Genomic DNA, 22,536 nt, shown 5'->3' with positions numbered 1-22,536 from the left:
GGTTTGATCTCCTAGAAGTTCAAAGGGACTCTCAAGACTCTTCTCCAACACCGAAGTCAAAAGCATCAATTATTTGGCCCTCAACTGTCTTTATAGTCCAACTCTCACATCCATACATGACTACTGGAAAAACCATAGCTTTGATTAGATGGACATTTGTCAGCAAAGTAATGTCTCTGCTTTTAAATATGCTGTGTAGGTTGGTCAAAGCTTTTTTTCCAAGGAGGAAGGATCTTTTAATTTCATGGCTGCAGTCTCCAACTGAAGTGACTTTGGAGTCCAAGAAAATAAAGTCTCTCACTGTTTCCATTGTTTCCCCATCTATTTGCCATGAAGTGATGGGACTGGATGCCATGATTTTCATTTTTTGAATGTTGAGTTCCAAGCCAACTTTTTCACTCTCCTCTTTCACTTTCATCAAGAGGCTCCTTAGTTCTTCATTGCTTTCTGCCATAAGGGTGGTGTCATCTGCATATCTGAGGTTATTGATATTTTTCCTGGTAATCTTGATTCCAGCTTCATCCAGCCCAAGCATTTTGCATGATGTATTCTGCATATAAATTAAATAAGCAGGGCGACAATATACAGCCTTGAGATACTCCTTTCCCAATTTGGAACCAGTCTGTTGTTCCATGTCTGGTTCTAACTGTTGCTTCTTGACCTGCATACAGATTTCTCAGGAAGCAGGTAAGGTGGTCTGGTATTCCCATCTCTCTCAGAATTTTCCACAGTTTGTTGTGATCCACATGGTCAAAGGCTTTGGCATAGTCAATAAAGCAGTTTTTGGTTTTTTTTTTAATTCTCTTGCTTCTTCTATGACCCAAGGGATGTTGGCAATTTGATCTCTGGTTCTTCTGCCTTTTCTGAATCCAGTCTGCACATCTTCAGGTTCTCAGTTCCTGTGTTTCGAAGCTTAGCTTGAAGGATTTTGAGCATTAGTTCGCTAGTGTGTAAGATAAGTGCAATTGTGCAGTAGTTTGAACATTCTTTGGCATTGTCTTTCTTTGGGATTGGAATAAAAACTGACCTTTTCCAGTCCTGTGGCCACTGTTGAGTTTTCCAAATTTGGTGGTATATTGAGTGCAGCACTTTCACAGCATCATTTTTAAGGATTTACAACAGCTCAGCTGGAATTCCATCACTTCCACTAGCTTTGTTCTTAGCAATGCTTCCTAAGGCCCACTTGACTTCTCATTCCAGGATGTCCGTATTTCAATAAAATTTAAAATAAATAAATTTGGGGGCACTGAATCCTGGACTAAGCATGGGTTTATCCTACAAATCATAATCTAAAATACTTCTCCCCAGCCCTCCATGTTTTCAAAATTAAGGAATACACTAAAAATAATTTCCTGCAGAGGACAGAATTTATTTTAATCCCCTCTTTTCTAAGGCCTCCTTAGATCTTTACTTGAATGTTACTGGAACTCAGATGATTTCATTAACCTTATTGTCTACCGCAAATAACTACTGCATTTATTTATAGTTCTCCTTATTTAGTCGCCAAGTTGCCACCGACTCTTGGCGACTTCATGGACTCTAGCCCGTCAGGCTTCGCTCTCTGTGGGATTTTCCAGACAAGAATACTAGAGTGTGCTGCCATTTCCTTCTCCACTATTTATAGCATGCAATAGAAATTGAAAGTAATAGATACATTAGCTCTGAAGACCTAGTCATCGGCGGTGGGTGAAATTTACTGTAGCGTCCCTGCTTGTGCAACTGTTCAATCCTTTGCATTCCAGCTGCGCGGAGAAGCCCCCAAAGTGACTTCACGCTTGCCCACACAACTCTGCCCGAGCGCGTTCCAGTCTACCGCACATCCGGAGCGTGCCAGGAACAGGATAGGTCCAAGTCTCCGGTTTGTCTTTATTGGAGACCTAGAAACTCACTCAGCCTGACCCTAAGGTTGTTACAAAGCCCGGGGCGCCTCTTCGTGGCGTGGGATTCAGAATACCAGCGCCGACGCGCCCAACACGCCAGCCTGCAGGTGGCAAGCTTGTTCTTCAGCAGAAGAGGGGCGGCGGCGGAACCCAGCCGCGCAGCTGGCCCCGCCTTTCCCCATCCCAGCGCAAGGAAGGCGGGGCCGCGGATTAGCCCCAAATGGAAGGGCCCGCCCCGCCCCATGGCCCCGCCCATTTCGGGTGGTCGGCCCGAGGCGATTGGCGGGGGCTCGGGGGCGGAGCTCCGGGAGGTGGGCTGAGGGGGCCGGGCCCGGGTCTGGACAAAAGCCGGGAAGAGAAAAAGCCCTGCCTGGGTGGCCAGATTCTGGGTTTCTGCTGAGGCCCCGTGAGAAGCCGGAACAGCTGTGGTCTAGCCGGGATTGCCAGAGTAGACACTGAGTGACTGTGTGCTCCCGAGTCATCGCCAACGTACCTTCCCCGCAGGTAGCCGCAGGCTTCGAGGGGCGGCCCCGGTCTCTGGCCCCTGCGAGAAGGCTGTTAGTGGCTAATGTGGGGAAAAGGACGCTCAGATCTTGAGCATGCTAGGGGAAATTTAGCGGCACGTCCTGGTCGCACGGCAGCGGGAAAAAAATCCAGGTGGTGGGCGTGGGAGAAGGAAATGGGAGGAAGACTGTGCTAGATGCCTGGTTGTGTAGGCGGCCCGCTGTTCGCATTGGAGGGTCAAATTGGGCAGGGGGAGGTGGCATACGGTGACGGATGGAATGCCGGGTCTGCAGCAGAAGAAAAAATCGGGCGGTAGGAGGATGCAGGGACTTGTGGAAGACTTGGGTTTAGGAGGAAGAAGACGTGCGGCCTCGGCTGTTGGAGAACTTGAGCGTGTGCATGGAACTGGGGCCGATGGGACTGATGGTGCGGCGGGCTGGAGGAGTCCTCCTGGGGAGCTTTAAGGGGGCGGCGAGAGGCGGTCGGTAGGCCACCTGGTGGTTGCCGGGGGTGGAGGAAATGTCGCTGTCGGCATTTCAAGTTAAGGTGGAGAGGGGTTAAAGGTCCCTGCGCTCAGGAGGGAAGGGTCGGGCGTGGAAGGAGGAACCCAGCTGGCTTCGGTTGCACAAGGGCCACAAAGACGCATGCAGGCCAAGAGCCGGCTGGTCCCCGAAGGACGCACAAACCTCAAGACTAGCTAACGGACAACGAACCCGGGCCGCGCCCACGGACGCGTCCTCCTCCGTGTGCAAACAGGGGTATTTATTATACTGTATTTGGAAAGTGCATGCTAACCTAAAACTGCCCTTTGCCCCTTAGGGTGCACTTGGCACTGTACTTTAAAACAGATAAACCGGGCTGCCTGGCTTAAAAAAAAAAAAAGCTAAATTCTCCGGAGAAGAGTGCTGGAGTGCCTTGTACCTTATCCCTGTCTCTGTTTTTTTGTTTTGTTTTAGGAGGTAAGCTGAGTCTGCGAGACTGAGAGGAGTTGGGGTGATTAGAAATTGTAAAGGTGAGAATAAGTAATTCCTCCCCATTCTTTCATATGGCAATACTGTGTTTAACTGGTGGAGGTCTTGGAGGTGGTCGGAGGCCCTGTAAGGGAATGACTCAGGAATTTTTCCACCAATAAATTGCAACTGTTTCCTTGTTTCTTTCAGTCTAGAGTCTTCTCTGCAAGACACTTTTTTTTTTTTTTGCACAGAAATTAGTGTTGTTCATGAACTCAGCACCCTCACCCCCCACACACCCCCGGAAGCAGCTTTTCTTAAGCTACTTTGTTGTTAGTTCAGGTTTATTTTCTAGCATTGCACATGTGTGTCAGGAGATTGGAATTCAGCTGCTCCATAAATGAACTAGCTTGTTGGAAAAGGCCTTCCTTCTGAAATCAGGGTTTGGGTGGAGACAAAAGATCTGAGGGACTAGAGTGGAAAGTGAATTCAGTGGTATCTGAAGCCCAACCTCATAGGATTCAAATCTAGAAGAAATAAAATAGTGTCCTACAGTGTAGTAACCCAGGGTCCACAATAAAGCTTCACTTTTTAAATTAAAAGTGAATTTTAAATTTAAAAATGTAATGGGTAAGTATCAGGAAGAAAACCTTTAATGTTTCAGTTATGCATTATGAAATATAGAAAGATTAATCAGAAAGTGTTTGCTTAACCAAAAAATAATATCACTTATTACTGAAATTTCAAGTTTGCTGTATGCCTTTTATTAACTGTATTTGCCATTAAAGAAAAATAGCCAAGTCATAACTCTTGCATAATACTTCATAGGAATATGGCCTTGGAAATGTATCAAAACTGAGATAAGTTTGCTGCCTCTTTTTGTTTTGTTCATAATACAGATGTGACTGTGGGATCAGTGTGATTAAATCATATACTTTAAGCTGTACTTTAAATTATATTTGAAATTACAAATGGGAAGTAGCTGACTCATTCATACCAGTGTGTTCACTTTTTTATTCTAGTTGAGTTCCAGATGGTCCCCCAGTAATGGTCTAGAGAACCTCCTAAATACTAATATAATAAGCAAAATCCCAGAATTGCAAATTGGGAAGTGAAAATGGGCCTAGAGGTTAGGAATATATCTTGGCTTGTCATGAGGAACTGAAGCTCACAGTCAATCATTACATTTAAAAATATAAAGGCCAGACAACTTTAACTCAACTCTTTGAGATGTTTATAGACCTCTTCCTTAATATTTTAAAGTCAATTCTCCTTTCAGTCCTCAACTGTAAATTAATAGAATAAAAGCAATCTGTTGTTATCTTCTAGGGGGGAAAATAGTTTCCATTAAAGCACCGTGAAAGGGAACAGATACCTTTAGCAGGCTCAGTGCCTCTTACTCTCAGGAAACATCCCTTTCTTTAAGCCTAAGCCCAATGGCAACCTGCTTCAGAATTCTTGCCTAGAGAATTCCGTGGACAAAGGAGCCTGGCAGGCTATAGTCTATGCATTCCAAAGCATCAGATGTGACTGAGCAACGAACACTTTCACTTTTTACAAAGGGCTTCCCAGGTGAGACTTATAGTAAAAAAAAACCACCAATACAGGAGACATAAGAAACACGGGTACAATCCCTGAGTCAGGAAGATCCCCCGGAGGCCATGGCTACCCATTCCAATATTCTTGCCTGGAGAATCCCACGGACAGAGGAGCCCAGGTGGGTACAGTCCAAAGGGTCGCAAAGAGTGGGAGGTGACTGAGTGCGTCCATAGGGTGTAGCCCTGCTGTCTCTGGGAATCAGATGGATTAGCATCTGCTACCCCCACATCCCAGGAAGACACCTCTTCCTGGAACAACTCCAATCCCCTCTCCCACCCATTGGCAGTTTGCCTTTGCCCACTAATGGCTGGAAGAATAGTCCAGGAGCTGGGATACCAAGGACAGGCCAGGGATATGTTCTGAGCAGTGAAAGTGAAGTCGCTCAGTTGTGTCCGACTCTTTGTGACCCCATGGACTGTAGCCTACCAGGCTCCTCCCTCCATGGGATTCACCAGGCAAGAGTACTGGAGTGGCTTGCCATTTCCTTCTCCAGGGGATCTTCCCAAACCCAGGATTGAACCCGGGTCTCCTGCATTCCAGGCAGACGCTTTAACCTCTGACCTACCAGGAAGACATACATCTCTATACATACAGATTGCTCTAACTGAGAAATCACTTTGTATTCAGTGTATCACCACCACTATCTTTTACTGTCTCTAGGAAAATAGAGTTCCACCAGGAATTCTTCATCTTTCACTTGTAAAAAGACTTAATTAAATTTTCTTTAAAATGGGTCACTAGAACTTGTTGAATCTTCTTAAGGATAGTTGTTTTAACCAAAACAGCCTCTTAAAAGAGGGGAAATAGTAGTGCCTGTCATTCTGTGCATCTTGAAGGTGTAGCCCAATGAGGCGTTGGATAGAAGTGTTCAAATAAACATGATATTTTGGAAATAATCCCATTTGATAAGACAAACCAACAGTCAAGAATAAAGAATAGTGATTGACATTATTAAGGGCATGTGACAGGCTCCGGCTCCCCCACGCTCTAGCTGGATGGCCTTGGAAAGCTTGCTTTCTTTTAGCAAAGTAGAATGGAAAAACAATTTCCATCGTACAGGGTTGTTGTGACTGTTGACTCAAATCACACAAGAGGCATGTAACACAATGCTTTATACAGAGAATGTATTCAATTCTAATGGTTAATATAATTGTTATTAGCTTTCTGTGCAATCATGCTATTATGAATTGTTCTTTTTAGTAATCACCAAATTGTATTTTGCTTTTACATGGTAATGAAACAAATGATGAGGTATGTGTCTTATCTTTTTTTCCTCTTAGAGGTTTATTGAAGTCAACATGTCTCACAAAATCCAAGGCGGATCTGTGGTAGAGATGCAAGGAGATGAAATGACACGAATCATTTGGGAGTTGATTAAAGAGAAACTCATTTTTCCCTACGTGGACCTGGACCTGCACAGGTAAATGAATCACTTTGCCAAGCAGCAAACTCAGAAAGCATAATCCGTGTGATTTCAGGGTATGAGTCACTTTTTTGCATAGATACCACTATATCTTGTGAATAAAGCTTTGGGCGAGCTTATATGCAAACAAAACATAGAACTGGTGTGCCCCTGTGCAGAGAGCAGCTCTGACAGTATTGTTTGCAGCAAAGTAAAGGTTTATTTTCAGGGCACTGAATAGGGAGTGGAGACAAGTCTTAGATCCACTCCAACTTGATCTTTGAGTTGTCTTTTTTTTATTATATTTTTGGGTACCCTGGGTCTTTGTTGTAGCACACTGGCTTTCTCTAGTTGTGGCGAGCAGGGGTTACTCTCTGGCGAGGATGTAGCAGCCCCTCATTGCAGTGGCTTCTCTTGTTGCAGAGCACAGGGTCTGGGCACAGGGCCTCAGCAGTTGTGGCGTATGGGCTTAGTTGCCCTGCTGCACGTGGAATCTTCTGGACCAGGGATCAAACCTGTGTTCCCTGCATTGGCAGGGGGGTTCCTAACTACTGGACCACCAGGGAAAGCCTGCTGCTGCTGCTAAGTCACTTTAGTCGTGTCTGACCCTGCAACCGCACAGACGGCAGCCCACCAGGCTCCCCCGTCCCTGGGATTCTCCAGGCAAGAACACTGGAGTGGGTTGCCATTTCCTTCTCCAGGAAGGCTTGAGGGTATTTTAAAATTGTGAAATTTCTGTGACTTTTCTTAAATGTTAGTTTCAGGGAAGTCAGGTTGCATCCAGTTTACATTCTCATGGCTCAGGGGCTGATCTTTTCCCTGGAGAAACAACTTGATTCTGTTGTTAACTGATGATACCTAAATCATAATTATAGTCATTCATAGTGTTGTCACAATAGCAATGTTAGTTACCTGAGTCCGGTTGACGTTAAATTAATATAGGATGGAGGTCAGAGGGGACCAAAGGAAAGAGTTTTAGATAGAGAGATTAATTATAAACTCCAAAGGGAACTCAATTTTAGGGGGACTGGGTTTCAAATATATATGAAATGAATCTTTAATTTTAACATAATACTAGAAATACTGAACTTGTCATTGTTCAGAAGAGAAGAATTAGGATGTCAGCAAAGTGATTTCTCAGGTCTTTCCAAGCCTCTGTTTCCTGCGAGGGTTTTGTTTGTAATAAATCAGTGGCCAAGAGTAACGCGAGGTACTGTTTGCAGAGGGGAAGAGAACAGAGCTGCATGCCAAGTTGCTCGGTCTTGTCTGACTCTTTGCGACCTTATGAACTATAGTCTGCCAGGCTGCTTTGTCCATGGGATTCTCCAGGCAGAATCCTGGAGTAGGTTCCCATGCCCTCCTCTAGAGGATCTTCCCAACCCAGGGATTGAACCCACGTCTTTTACGTCTCCTTCATTGGCTGGTGGGTTCTTTACCACTAGTGCTGCCTGGGAATCCTCTAATAAATCAGTAAAGAATGTAGTTAACACAGTTTTGTCCTTTCGAAAGGATAAAGTATTTTCTGCCACTCTGCTTAACTAGTCAGTGGGCCTTTTTACCTGTTCATTCCTTGTCTTTTCTGCGTTTTATACAATTATAGCACAGAATTCTCGAAGTTATCTAATAAAATCCCCACCTTTCAGGAGAAGTTCCCTAAACCATTTGTGTCCAAGACCCTGATGCTGGGAAAGATTGAGGACAGGAGAAGAAGGGGACAACAGAGGATGAGATGGTTGGATGGCATCGCTGACTCAATGGACACGAGTTTGAGCAAGCTCCAAGAGATAGTGAAGGCCAGGGAAGCCTTCTGGTGGCTAAGCTGTTGAATAAGGGCTTCCCTGGTGACTCAGATGGTAAAGAATCTGCCTGCAATGCTGGAGACCTGGGTTGGATCCCTGGGTTGGGAAGATCCCCGGAGAAGGGAAAGGCTATCCACTCCAGTATCCTGGCCTGGAAAATTCCATGGACCATATAATCCATGGGGGTCCCAGAGTTGGACACAACTGATTGACTTTCGTGTACATGGCAGTAGGTGAATTTGCAGAACAATTCCCATGATAATAGCTACAAAGATTCTCTTTAGCCTAGAGGCATAAGGAGCTTTAAAGGACAGTCATTATACCTAGAAGGCAGAGTCACTGGCTAAAAACTAAAATATTTGGAGACTTAAACAAGTGTAAGTAGTTCCAAGATTGCTATTTGTTTTATTTTCTGTTGTCTAGACAGTGATTGAGACCATTTATTCATTTTTTTTCTGCTTAGAAGCAAAAAAATCCACTGATGTGCTGTAAGCTTCTTCTGATGAAAAATGTTTCCTGTGAACGTGAATATTGCTGACTACTGCTGTTTGAGTTAAGAGTGGACTTTTTATAGATATTCAGCACTTCCTAAGTCAGAAGATAAGAGTGTCTTTTTTAGTGCCGATGAAAAAAAAATTAATAATCTAAGAAAGAAAGGGAGAATTGTATTCATGTCAGCTTGAGTATTATAGCCCAAGAGACAGTCATTCAGAAAGCTCTGAGGACCATTCTGCCCACTTGGGGTCAAAGAGCAGTTATGTAACTTTTTGAAACAGAGTGTTATAGGTCATGTTGAAAATTTACACATAATCCACGGCTGTGCTTACAAAGTGACCCCTTACAAGATTAAGAAGGAAGGATATCCTAAGGAGGTCTGGAGGTTGACAATTAATACAGATTGACAATAGACCCTCAAGGGAGGGAGGAGGTGCGAACAGTTAAAGCAGCTTGGAATTATTTTTATTTGGAAATATATCACCAGATTGGATGCCCTTTTGCATTTCCATCACAAGGAGTGGGATATCTAAAGGAAGGAAAATACCAGAAGTGAAACAAGAGATTGAGGGGCTTGATAATTCAGCAAGTTTTGAAAGCTGAAAAAACTAGAAAACTTTTTAAGCCTTGGAGAACAAAATAAACTGTTAAATTACTGTTTTGTTTTTCCTACTTTTGACAAACTATTACCTACTTTAAAGTTTTATAGTCTTCTCTGCTCTGAACAACCAGCTTTCTTTCACACTCTGAATAACTTGCAGTCTGGGTGTTGGTGTATTTTAAGCTATAAATCAGTGGGCTATATAAAGTCATTGCTGGATTCCATTATAAACTTCAGGCTTGTTTCCAGGAGAAAGACTTGCCTGAGATTTAGGGAAAGGTTCAATATACAGCTAATTGGCCTTAATAGTTGTTAGCATTTTTTGGCACTGACTGTCTCAGCTGTAACTCCCACCACTTCAGTGCCAAACTGCAAGAAATCCTTTTAGTCCTCAGCCGCTTTATTTTTAGAGCACAATATTTTCTAAGGGAAAAATAATACTTAGGTTTGCATTTTTATGCTAATCAGATGAAGAAGGTCTGCAGAAAGTGGTAATAAAGAGTAGGCCGAGAGAAAAGGGTACAGTGGTTTTTATTGATTTCCTTCTCAACAGCTTCCCACAACACAGTGTGGCCCAGCGGTCTAGCCCTTCTTAGAGGTCTTTTTAGTTGGCAGCCATCTTTGTGTCGAGGGTATACTAATGCTAAAACTCAGCAGATTTAGGTGTGTATGGAGCCTTCACTTTCTGCAGGGCAGGCCCTGTGTACCATCAGCATGCATAGAGTTGTGCATGGGGATAGAAGGGGAGTACCTTCAGTCACCTGTAGGTGTGTCTGGAAAAGTTACGCTTTCAACATTTCCCTCCCAGCTACGATTTAAGCATAGAGAATCGCGATGCCACCAATGACCAGGTCACCAAGGACGCTGCAGAAGCTATAAAGAAGTACAACGTTGGTGTCAAGTGTGCCACCATCACCCCCGATGAGAAGAGAGTGGAGGAGTTCAAGCTGAAACAGATGTGGAAGTCTCCGAATGGCACCATCCGAAATATCCTGGGTGGCACTGTCTTCAGGGAAGCTATTATCTGCAAAAATATTCCCCGGCTCGTGAGCGGATGGGTAAAACCCATTATCATAGGTCGTCATGCTTATGGGGATCAAGTAAGTCGTGCTGGCATGACTTGACTTTCCATGTTCTTTTCTCATGGTTTTTGATTGCCCAGCAGTTCTGATTTATATGTGCTTTATTCTCTTTTGGTGTCTGCTTCCATTAAGTGAGGTATGTGCTCAGTCACTTCAGTCATATCCAAGTCTTTGTGACTCCGTGGACTATAGCCCTCCAGGCTCCTCTGTCCATGGAATTCTCCGGGCCAGAATACTGGAGTGGGTAGCCTTTCCCTTCTTCAGTGGATCTTCCCGACCCAGGGATCAAACCTGCATTTCCTGTACTGCAGGCAGAATCTTTTATCACTGAGCCACCAGGAAAGCCCACAAATGATGTATAGAATTGAAAAATGAATATATATGTGTATATATACACACACCCATAGACATTTAGATAAAAGTAAGTTCAGATAAACTTATAGGTACCTATCTCACTATAAATGACTTTTTTATAGGCCTTTTTTTTTTGGTCTTTTTATTAGGTTAAACCATATGATAAAGACATTTTTGTATAATTTCCTGTGGTTTAACTGAATCAGTGGTTCAGCCAAACCCGGGCTGTACAATAGGATCTTTTTACAGGTTTTTTGGTGTTTGTTTTATTTTGCATTGCCATTTTTAAAAAAAGCTTTTTTTTGTTTTAATTCCAATGCCTTTCTCCCACCCTACACTAGCTAAATCTCAGTTCCATGGTGTTTTAAAGCTCTCCAGGGGATTCTAATGTGCAGACAGAATTGAGAACTACCAAAGATTATTATATTAAACATGATCATTTCATGCATAAAAGGACCAACTAACTCAGTAGTTGAAAGCAGTCTCTTCAGAACATTCCTCCTTGGGGGAAGAAGAAAAGTCTAGTTTCTATACTTCTGTACAAGTAGGCTTGTTGCCAAATTAAACAGAAACATTACCAACTAAACTAAAAATTCTCTGTTGAAACTAAAGTTTCAGACTTTCATAGAAAGCAGCTCATGTCTTACAAGAGCCTTAAAAACAAGAGTCTCTGTCCCTGACACCCAGAGGCTTTGATGTCACCATCGTTGAAAATAGTGTGGGTAGAGCAGACCACTCTGTTCCTGGGGGCTGGGTTACCAGGTCAGTCCTTGAGCGGCAGTTCACTTTGTTCTACGGTGTATTTCAGGCTGTCCCTTCGTCCTGACAGTTCCCTTCACAGATAACTCAGAGGCTCAGAAGAGGGAATGTAGATGAGATTGCTACAAACTCACTAGTCCTGGGAACATGGCCCTAAGTTATATCCTCTTTTTCCTTTTCCCTTTTTTAAAAATTACTGTGACATCAATCACTGGAAGAATGGTCATTCTAGCCTACTAGATTGAAAATTCCAAGCGTCTAGAAAGCATTTATGGTGCTTTGACACCTTTTGAGAAATGAGAATCAATTACTACCAATAAATATCAGAAATATTCTGCATAGAATAGAAATTAATCTGTCATTATCTGACAGCTGTTCTTTCAGCTGTCTTTAGTATTGCTATAAACAAAGATAAATAAGTTTGACTGGCATCTGCTGGTACCTGACTCTGAAAGTATTCTAATCTAAGCCATCGAAGAAGGTACAAGGCAGCAAAGATTGACATATGCCTAGTGTGGGCTGGGCATATTTTTCCTTACCTGTAACCGAGGTAGCTGTCCTTAGAAGGCCCTTTCTTAAGGGTCATCAGCCTACTGCAGCTGCTTCCAGAATGATTGCTTTCTATGGGCAAGTCCTGGGCTGGGCCTTAGTAGAATGATGTTCATGAAGAGAACAAGCCCTGAAGGTCCAAGGACCAGACCCTAAGTGGGTTATTTGCACTACATCATAGTTCCTCCCTTGTAAGATTGGTGGAAGAATCAAATGAGATAACATGGGATACAGGTTAATCACTTAAAGTGTGTCTCCTAGTGAGGACCAGGCGCTAGCACTCTCAACATCATCTTCAGTGCCATGCTGCGCTTAATCACTTTGTCGTGTCCGACTCTGTGACCCCACGGACTGTAAGCCACCAGACTCCACTGTCTGTGGGAATTCTCCAGGCAGGAATACTGGAGTGGGTTGCCATGCCCTCTGGGGGGAATCTGCCCAACCCAGGGAGCAAACCCACGTCTCCCACATTGCTGGTGGATTCTTTATCATCTGAGCCACCAGGGAAGCCCATGTTCAGTGCTACAGTTGGTATATTGTCAGCCCCCAAGAGAAGACTTCCCTGACCTCCAGGTTATGGTCATTTCTCTTCCTCCATCTTCCAGTCGCATTTTTTATCTATGCCCGCTGTTGACATTTGAAAGCTCTTAATGTTGCTTCACTTCTGTATGGGTTTGTTAGGTCATAGGCTTTGTAAGAGGGAAGACTTTGTTACTCTCTTTCATACTCATATCTGTACTTAGAAAACTGCCCCTTACATTGTAAGCACCTGATAAATACTGATGTCTAATATGTACTCCTACTAACTAGCTTTGGGAATTCTCCGGACCTCTTTATCTCCATCTCTCAATTAGAAAGTTGGGCCACACTGTACTGTTGTCTGGGTGTCTTCCAGCTCTGTAGTCTATGGGTTTTTTTTTTCCCTTCATGTAATTCTTGTTAGGGCAGTTTTGCGATTTATTTTCTTTTTTTCCCCCTATACAGTATAGAGCAACTGATTTTGTTGTGCCGGGGCCTGGAAAAGTAGAGATATCCTATACCCCAAGCGATGGATCCCCCAAAACGGTATACCTAGTACATAACTTCACAGGTATGTTTGTATTTTTCATTTTTTTTTAACAGGCCATTTAGACAACGTTATCACGAGTTTTTTAAAGTTAGTTGTGTGGCTGCCTAAAAATGCAACCTGAATCTATAGTATTTCCACAGGACTCAAAACCTAACATAAAAATGTCATTAGCTTCCAGTGGCATAAACGGAATTAGCCACTTAATTCACTTAATTGAAAATACAAGTAGATAATTATGCATCTCAAAACATAAGGGAAGGTTGACAGGAATCTGTTACGCACAAATTACATAAATTAAATGTTAATAGCCCCAAATTGCCTGTTATGTAGTCCTACGCTTTGGGCTCTGGTAGGGTTTGTGTTTGAAAATGGCTTTTTTATTTATTTGCTGAAGTTTTTTCTGGTTCTGAGTGTTTATTTTGTGAAAGTGAACAGTGAAAGTGAACTGTTTGGGTTTGGGTTTGTTGTTGGTTTTGTTTTTCACTTCTTCTCTTCCCTCGATTTTGCTGTTTCTAATAAGGTTCAATATGGCAAATCCCAACCAAAAGTTGTTGAAAGAACAGACTTTCCCCATTGTTAAGCTTGTTAAAAGAACTCACGCAAACAAAATCTCAAAATTTACCTAGCTGTTGTTCTTCTTGCCTCCTCTAAGTCATATCATTTTAAAGGAATCTAGTTCTGCCAGTTTCTGCACCTCTCATCCTTAGCCCCAGGCTGGCCCTGGATAGTAGCATGGATTCAAGTTCTAGCTTTCAGTAATAACAGAGTTCAAACAGTAAGAGTTGTGAAACACCAGTGATTACACGGCACATGATTATTTCTGCCAAAGCAAAACCAACTTTCAGTATCCTCCAGGAAATGACAAGAATTTTCATTCCGTGTTTGAAATGTATCCTTTGTGACCGAAGATTGACTGCATACTTATAGCTTAAAAGACATGCTTGAAATTTTTTAAAGTGTGAAAAGAGTTTAAAAATTATTTACCCCTTCTTCAGTGTGTTTCTGGTTCATATCAGTTCTTGGTATTTCAGGATCCAAAAGACCATGTTTTTCTCATGGGTATTGGCCTTTCAAAACAAGTTAAAATGTCCTTACCTAGAATTGTCTTTCCTCCAATTACGTGTCTCAGAAACTCATGGAATACTGAAATTGGAAGCCTAAACTCAGACTGAGAGCTGGAAGCAGGCTATTTTGGTGGTAGGGGTGGATTTAGACTTGCTACAGCTGTACCCTATTTACCTTCCTTTTTTTTTCTTGTTTTCCCCTCACAGAGAGTGGTGGTGTTGCCATGGGGATGTTCAATCAAGATAAGTCAATCGAAGATTTTGCACACAGTTCTTTCCAGATGGCTTTGTCTAAGAATTGGCCTTTGTATCTGAGCACCAAAAACACTATTCTGAAGAAATACGATGGACGTTTTAAAGACATCTTTCAGGAGATATATGACAAGTAACTACAGTTCTTTTTTCCTTTTTTTGGTCACAAATGGCGGCATTTATAGTATAGAATTTGTATGCTTATCCCTTTGACTCTGGGACAAATTGAGTGAAAACCATCACTATCTCATTAAGATAAAGACAGAACTGAGATTTAACAAGGGTTGAAACAAAACACTTGAGTTGCTTTTAGAAGGGGAATGTGTTCTCAGATAAAGGTCCCACATTTTTTTCAGAGCCAGGATTATTTAATGTGTGAGTGAATGTACCCTGTTAGTGATAGAAAGTTCTGATTTTTCATGAGTGTAAGTTTCTAAATTGGGCCTATTCCATTTTCTTTCTTTGTAATATTTATTTATGTCACCAGGTCTTAGTTGCTCATGCAGGATCTTTAGTTGCAGCACATGGGATTTAATTCCCCAACCAAGGATCAAACCTGGGCCCCCTGCACTGGGAGCTCAGAGTCTTAGCCACTGGACCACCAGGGAAGACCCCATTTCCATTCTTTCTGAAGCCCACTCTTATGATTTAAAACTCTCCTTTTGGGAATTGCCTGGCAGTCCAGTGGTTATGACTCCACATTTTCACTGCAAAAGGTGTGGGTTCAATCCCTGGTCAGGAAACTAAGATCTTGCAAGCTGTGGGGCACAGCCAATAATTTAAATATAAATGAAGAAAATAAATAAAACTTTGCTTTAATGGAGTCATTTGAACTTAAGTCTACATTTATAATCATTTTAGGTTCAACAGTACTTGAGTACTTGTTAACTTTTAAGATGGCATTCCTCCCTTTAGATACAAGCGTTCAGACCAGGGCTGGGATTTTAGGTATCCTTCCCAAGACATTTTAATACCTCCTTCCATTCCCTATCTATATCAAACCTGGAAGCTGTCCTAGTTTGCTGAATGATACTGGGCAGTAAAATAGTCTTTCTCTACCCCCTTATATTATTTTTTTAACATAAATCTTTAAGGCAAGCTCAATCCCAAGAAACAGGTGAGTAGTATATTGAAAACTGTAGAAGTAGTATTAATACTTGGAACACTGTTGTCTTGCTTAATTCTCATATCCCTGCCAAGTGGATGAAATCACCCTTACAGATGGGGAAATGGGAGTTTCATAGCTAGAAAATGAATGGGCAGGGATTTCAGCCCATGCCTGTCAGATCCCCAAATTTGCGTTGCTTCTACTAAAACCTGCTGCTTCCAGCCCCACCTCCAGCCTTTCAGAGAGGCACATGGTATCCCAACAAGACCAATTTCCTTTGTCTATTGTTCTCTTCTCTTTCTCTTTTCTCAGGCAGTACAAATCTCAGTTTGAAGCTCAAAATATCTGGTATGAGCACAGGCTTATTGATGACATGGTGGCCCAAGCTATGAAATCGGAGGGGGGCTTCATTTGGGCCTGTAAGAACTATGATGGGGACGTGCAGTCAGACTCCGTGGCCCAAGGTAAGGAGCTGGAGGACAAGTGGAGGTGGGGTTTGGCCTGCGGCCAACAGGTGGTGCCCAGGTGTGGGAAGAGGGATGCTATAGCCCTTGGTAAAGCTCATGAAATGGTAGCACTGCAAGACATTCAGGTCCATCTTCTCAGCTGACTGATGAGGAAAGTAAGATCAGACTGGATAGACGACTTCTCTCAGGGGTGCCCAGGAAGTAACTCAGTGGGGTTGAATCTCCAGCCTTAGATGTTGACACAGTTTACATCTCAACCCTTTTCCCTCCTTAAGTTTCACTGCCTCCAGTGAGCAGCCCAATCACCTAATCTGAAAATCACTCTTTTTTCCTGCCTTCCAATAAGCATGTAAAAAACTAGGGGACTCAGGAGACAAGGGGCCAGGATTATCTCATAACCAAGGGACCTCCCTCCCAAGAGCCTGTTCATCCCACAACTGGTACAAATCACACCACTTTTGCCAGCCTTGACAGCTGTTCCATACCACGTAAAACACACGTGTTTACTGCTTAGCTCTAAACACATGAAATCAAGCAAAGAAGCAGACATTGCAGAAACCAGGAGCTTCATGCCAGAGATAGGGACCAGAGGAGCAAAAGCTTTCCCTTCCCTGCCTTCCTCAGTGCTAAGCTGTCCTTCAATTTCAGTTACTCGTGAAGTGGTGTGCACTGAATTTCCCTGATGAATATTTGTGTTCACTTCGGTTGCATTTGCTTTCCCCCAGGAAGTGCTACTTTTTCTTTCTGTTGTGAAAAGTTAATCATTGCTATCAGTTTGAAAATTAGTAGATCTGCCTGGTTAAAGATGACTTTGATGTCAGATAAATGAGTTACCCAGGTCTTTCTTTACCCTCCTTCTGTTTCTCTTGTGTGCTGTGTGTTGTCGCTTTAGTCATGTCCGACTCTGAGACCCTATGGACCATAACCTGCCAAGCTGTTCTGTCCGTAGGATTCTCCAGACAAGAATACTGGAGTGGGTTGCCATGCCCTTCTCCAGGGGATCGTACTGACCCAGGGATCCAACCCACATCTCTTATGTCTCCTGCATGGGCAGGCGCATTCTTTATCACTAGTGCCACCTGGGAGGTCATCACAGTCGTTTGAATGCAGCAGAGAAAGGAGTGTTGCTTTGTGATAATTCCATCACAAAGCAAGGAGAGCAGGGTTCTTAGAATGGGCTCAGATCATCTCCTGGTTTCTAAATGTCCTCATGGCAATAAGAGGGTATCTGGAGGGATATCGCAAATGTTATTGTCAAGCTGTGGAGGTTCAAAGGACTTCAGAGCAAGAGTGCTGCAGTGCAGTGTCCAGCCATGCACTGATAAGATACCTGGAACCAAGACTGTGTCTGGGCAGTGCCTGCAGGTAAAGGTGACCTCAGCATAGCAGATTAAAAGGCAGCAGAGCTGTCCTCACATGCATTCTTTTCTAGAGGCATGAACTACTTTGGACTCAAACCAAACGTTATATTTCTGTCCTCAGTTTTGACAGTGGTACCAACTAGTGTCTCATGGATAAATAGACTGTCACCATGGATATGGCCCCAAACATCTCCAGTCAGTGAATATTTGAGCCTCTACTGAAGCCTCATACCGACATAGTGATAGGAAAGGAGCTGCTAATTCGGTACAGAAATTGCTAATTGTACTCAAAGAATTTATAAAGTTTTTTTCCTTACTTTCAAACCGAAAAAAAAGGTAGCAGCCTATTATAAATTTGCATTGTTAACTCCACAGGTTCTATTGGGAAGTAGCAAAAATGGCGACAAGTGTTCTTTGAATTCGAGTATAAGAAAAAATGAATAGAAGAAGGAAAGTCAATTACATGGACTTAAAAGTTGTAATTTGGTTCTCTGACTAGGAAACCACAGAACAGAATCGTTCTGGTGAGGCTGTAAAAGAGAGCAGGAGCGAGTGGGAGGTGCTCGGATCTATCCTATTTTGTTTTTAACCAGCTTTCTCTTGCCAGTCCCGTGTGAGCCTGTGAGCAGCTTGGTGGCTGGAGAAAACTCCTGAATCTTTATTTTCCCAGAATAGCAGAGCATCTGCACATAAGCATAATAGTAATATACTGAACTCTTATTCTCTGGAGGGTAGTATTCTAAGGAATAAGAATGTGTTTTCTTTTCATATATAGTCATGAATATATGCATATACATCTAATTCTCACAACAGCCCTATGAAGTAGGTGTTTTTACTTTTCTCCCCCCCTCCTTTTTTAAAGATTTGTTTATTGATTTTTGTTTTGGGCCACGCTGGGTCTTCATTGCTGCACGCAGGCTTTTCTCGTTGTGGAGAGTGGAGGCTTATCACGGTGGTGGCTTGTGTTGCTGCAGAGCACAGGCTTCAGTAGTTGGTGCACTTGTACTTAGTTACTCCTCAGCACGTGGGATCTTCCCGGGCCAGGGATTGAACCTGCTTCTCCTACACTGGCAGGTGGATTCTTATCCACTGTACCACCAGGGAAGCCCTGCTATACCCATTTTACAGGTAAGGAAACTGAGCCACAGTAGCTAGGAAGTCATGGAACTAGGGTGGAATACAGGCAGTCATACCATGAGCAGGTGCCTCTGAAGTAAATAAGTGAGGAAAAACGTAGCCTTTTCTGAAAGGCAGAAGAATTAGTGATGACTCCATGCACGCATGCTTATTTTGTTCACTGAGTCCTGTCAAGATGAAGTCCTTGTCTTTCTGGGAGACCCAGTGCTCTTCCTGCACTTGAATCCCATCCTTCATGTTCTGCCGCTCACAGGTTATGGCTCTCTCGGCATGATGACCAGTGTGCTGGTTTGTCCAGATGGCAAGACAGTAGAAGCAGAGGCTGCCCATGGGACTGTCACCCGTCACTACCGAATGTACCAGAAAGGACAGGAGACGTCCACCAATCCCATTGGTAAGATAGTGTCGGCTGCTACATTGATTTCCAACCAGAATAGAAATCTCCAAAGGGACTCCAACGTGTGTTCCTTTGGCTGCCCAATGCCTTGTGTATAAAACCATCACCTAACAGCTCATTTGTCCTCCAATAAGAACTGCTTTAATATGTTTCCTAAAATAGACACAATATATGCTTTTCCATTTTGTGGGAGGATATATATTACAGAGAAGAATGTTATCAACAAGCATTTTCCTTTTCCTTTTCTTTTGCTGCTGTGAAACATCACATGTGGCTGAGAATCTAAAGCCACATTGACAGACCCCTTTTAACTAAGTTTTAAGGACAGTGCTTTTTTTTTTTAATTAATTTTTTAAATTTCTGGCTGTGCTGGGTCTTTGTTGCTGTGCACGGTCTTTCTTTAGTGGCAGAGGGTGGGGGCTACTCTAGTTGCAGTGTATGGGCTTCTCATTGTAGCAGCTCCTCTTGTTTCAGAGCACAAGCTCTGGAGCATGGGCTCAGTAGTTGTGACACACAGGCTTAGGTGTCCATGTCATGTGGATTTCTCCCAGACCAGGGATTGAACCCACATCCCCTGCATTGGCAGGTGGATTCTTAACCACTGGACCACCAGGGATGTCCTCAAGGACAGCACTTTGAAAACATTACAGCCTGGAAAGAGAAGAGACCAGTACAGACAAGATAAAAGAGGTTGTAACCTTTACCAGATTAGTAAGTTCCCTACCATGACTATATGCTTTCTTAAAGCTCTAACAAAATCCAAAACATTTCCTCCACAAAAATGCAGGTTTTTTTTTTTTTCAAGTTTCTATTTGATAAAATATTTCCTGAAACTTAAAGCTCATGTGGATAGCATCCAATGAAGTCAGTCACCTAAACAAAAGAAATATTCTATTTTGTCAAACAAAGACTTGGGAATATTTCTAATCAGCATGATTTAATTGTGCTTTTTTTTTTATTCCCCCTGTCTTTCAGCTTCCATTTTTGCCTGGACCAGAGGCTTAGCCCACAGAGCTAAGCTTGATAACAATAAAGAGCTCAGCTTTTTTGCAAAGGCTTTGGAAGAAGTCTGTATTGAGACCATTGAGGCTGGCTTCATGACCAAGGACTTAGCTGCATGTATTAAAGGTTTACCCAAGTAAGTATAAGATGCTGTAAGCTCTGTGGTCAAATTACCATTTATCCTCACTGGGCTCAAAACATAAGTGGTTTCTGGGGTTACATGAATTATTATTTGTCATCTGGTTCAAGAGTCAGGAGACATTATCTGTAAACTGTCAGATAATAAACATTTCAGGCTTTACGGAACGTATGGCAAGTATTGAACTTTGCCTCCACAGCGTGAAAGCAGTCAGTGGTGATACAAGAGCTAATGGGAGTGGCAGTGTTCCAATCAAACCCTGTGTACAGAACCAGGCTGCAGTCTGGACTGAGGTCATGAGCCAAGCTGTAGTGTGCTCACCCCTGATCTAGTTGGCAGTCAACTGGGTGGCAAGGTTCTGCTTAATAAAACAAAATTACAGACATTTTGAAACAAAGAGACCTCCAAGGCTATTTTATTCCACCTCTTTACCTTCAATTTAGTAAGAAAAGTAAGGAGCACAGGTACAAGACGTCCAGTTGCTCATAGTCCCTTCCTTAAGTATCTGTAGCCACCAGTCAGATAATCATTTTGCCCAGGACTTTTTTGAGAACATGGAAGCCTGTATCCTAGCTGAATTAGCTGCTGATCAGGGATTTCCTCCCTTAATCAAAGCTGGCTACTATGGCTCATGTCAAGAAATGAAAAAACAACAAAATTCTGTAAAGCAATTATCCTTCAGTTAAATAAATTAATTTTTAAAAAAAGAATTGATATTAAAATCTAACACCAATCCTATGTCTCATTCGTGGGTCCTCAGAGACCTCTGTTTAGGGTCAGTATACCTCAGTCATGGGGATATACTCCATCACTACATCTTTCTTATTTTAAATTTTCAGCAAGAATACAATGTCTGAAATGTTCCTATCAGTGTGTTACTTTTAAGCCTAGCTGGATAGACACCTGTCATCAGGATTATGAGAGCCAGTCCATGGTCTTTTGTTTTTTAAGAAAGACAAAGGTAGATATAAGAGCACCAGAGTGGTTTTTTGTTTGTTTGTTTGAGGACACGTGACAATTTGTAGGGATATAAGTAAAAAGATGACTGTACCTGGATATGTTCTTTTAACGAAGAATGAGAAATAAGAAGTAGGATGGTTTCAGTCTCCCAGGCATTAGTCTGAATGAAGCCCTGGGGCAGTTTTACTCTTAAAGCTACAAGACCAGGAACCCCCTGTGAGTGTGTGTGTTTGGCCTGGCTCCACTCAGACTGCCTGTAGCCTGGGTCAGCCCCTTGAACCGTAAATGCAGTCATCGGCCATAAACTTGTAGCTTATTAACATTACTCACTTTTCTTCTAGAAATAAATAGAATGCTACTTTAAGCAGCATGTCTCAGACTTTTCCTCTACCAGATCAGAGACAAACTAAATTTCCTTCTTTTTTCCTTCCTCTGTTAGCGTGCAACGTTCTGACTACTTGAATACGTTTGAGTTCATGGATAAACTCGGAGAGAACCTGCAGTTAAAACTAGCCCAGGCCAAACTTTAAGGTCATTTCTTGTCTTTGGAGGATGTTTTTTTTTCTGGTAACTAGGGTCTACTGGTTTACATTTTTCTCTATAACTCTCAAGGGTAAAGGCAAAATCAATTTTGTAATTTGTTTAGAAGCCAGAGTTTATCTTTTCTATAAGTTTACAGCCTTTTTCTTATGCATACAGTTATGCCACCTTTGTGAACGTGGCCGGGGACTTTTTTTTTAATTTTATTTTCTACTAATAGCCTAGGAATTATTTTTAATGTCCACTTGTACTCACTGTCACTTTTTCTTATGTGCTGAGATCAATGACCAAAATCAACAGTGCTCAAAAGGATAAACTGTAGCCACGGTATTATTCCCTGAAATTGTATAGAGATTCATTCCCTTTCTCGATTTTCATGGCCTGGGGCGCTGGGTCATTCTAATGTAACAGGTATCTCATTATTTGCAGTAGAAGCTGCATGTTAGACTTGCTTATGATTTGAAATGAAGAGCATGGCTGTAACTAAATCGTATTGAAGACTCATCTTTGTTAAGAGCTCTAGTTGAATCTTTTAAAAATACTAAATATTTTTGAGCTCCTTGGAGAATCCAGAAGAAATACTACCTGAGGGGGCGGGGGTTGTCCTCTGTGTTTGTCTCCTCCTCCTGGCCTTGTGTGGCCTAAGTATTTTGCGACCTTGAACAGCACGTTTCATCCAAGTGCAATAATACAAGCTGCACCTTTTTTTTGGACCTCTGCTGGCCTCTTTTATTTCCTTTATGTAAATGTGATTTTTCAGAAGTTGATTGTAAACACTATCCTAGTCCTGTTCTTCATCTAAACTATCGATTTTAATTAAAATTCAGTGCTAATGAACTAGTCTCCTGAGTTTTTATTTATCGACTGTATAGCAGGTACCAGGAACCCTGCTAGATCCTAGCCATAGGATTTTGGTTTTAAAAAAAAAGTCTCTGCCCTCAAGGAGTTCACTGGGGGAAAGTGGTTAGGTAAACAGATAGTAAGATGTGGATTTTACAGAGAAAGGGAAAGAACACCAACGATCGAACAAAAAGGGAACAAAAGGGAATATTAGGCAATTGAGTCT

At 42.5% G+C, this 22,536-nt stretch overlaps 1 protein-coding gene across 3 annotated transcripts; it reads left to right on the top strand.

Annotated features, from left to right (window-relative positions):
• The first annotated feature begins 2,250 nt into the window (after window positions 1–2,250).
• IDH1 (isocitrate dehydrogenase (NADP(+)) 1) lies at window positions 2,251–22,307 on the top strand. Of its 3 annotated transcripts, none has more exons than XM_027963886.3 (10): window positions 2,251–3,142; window positions 3,341–3,396; window positions 6,214–6,353; window positions 10,039–10,330; window positions 12,959–13,064; window positions 14,315–14,492; window positions 15,780–15,931; window positions 18,686–18,826; window positions 19,805–19,967; window positions 21,370–22,307. In XM_027963886.3, the coding sequence occupies exons 3-10, from the start codon at window positions 6,232–6,234 to the stop codon at window positions 21,458–21,460; spliced, it is 1,245 nt and encodes a 414-aa protein (XP_027819687.1). In that variant the 5' UTR covers window positions 2,251–3,142; window positions 3,341–3,396; window positions 6,214–6,231; the 3' UTR covers window positions 21,461–22,307.
• Window positions 22,308–22,536: the final 229 nt, after the last annotated feature.

The sequence above is a fragment of the Ovis aries genome, chromosome 2, assembly GCF_016772045.2.
Source record: "Ovis aries strain OAR_USU_Benz2616 breed Rambouillet chromosome 2, ARS-UI_Ramb_v3.0, whole genome shotgun sequence".
NCBI lineage: Eukaryota > Metazoa > Chordata > Mammalia > Artiodactyla > Bovidae > Ovis > Ovis aries.
This window is presented reverse-complemented; position numbering and strand designations above follow the sequence as displayed.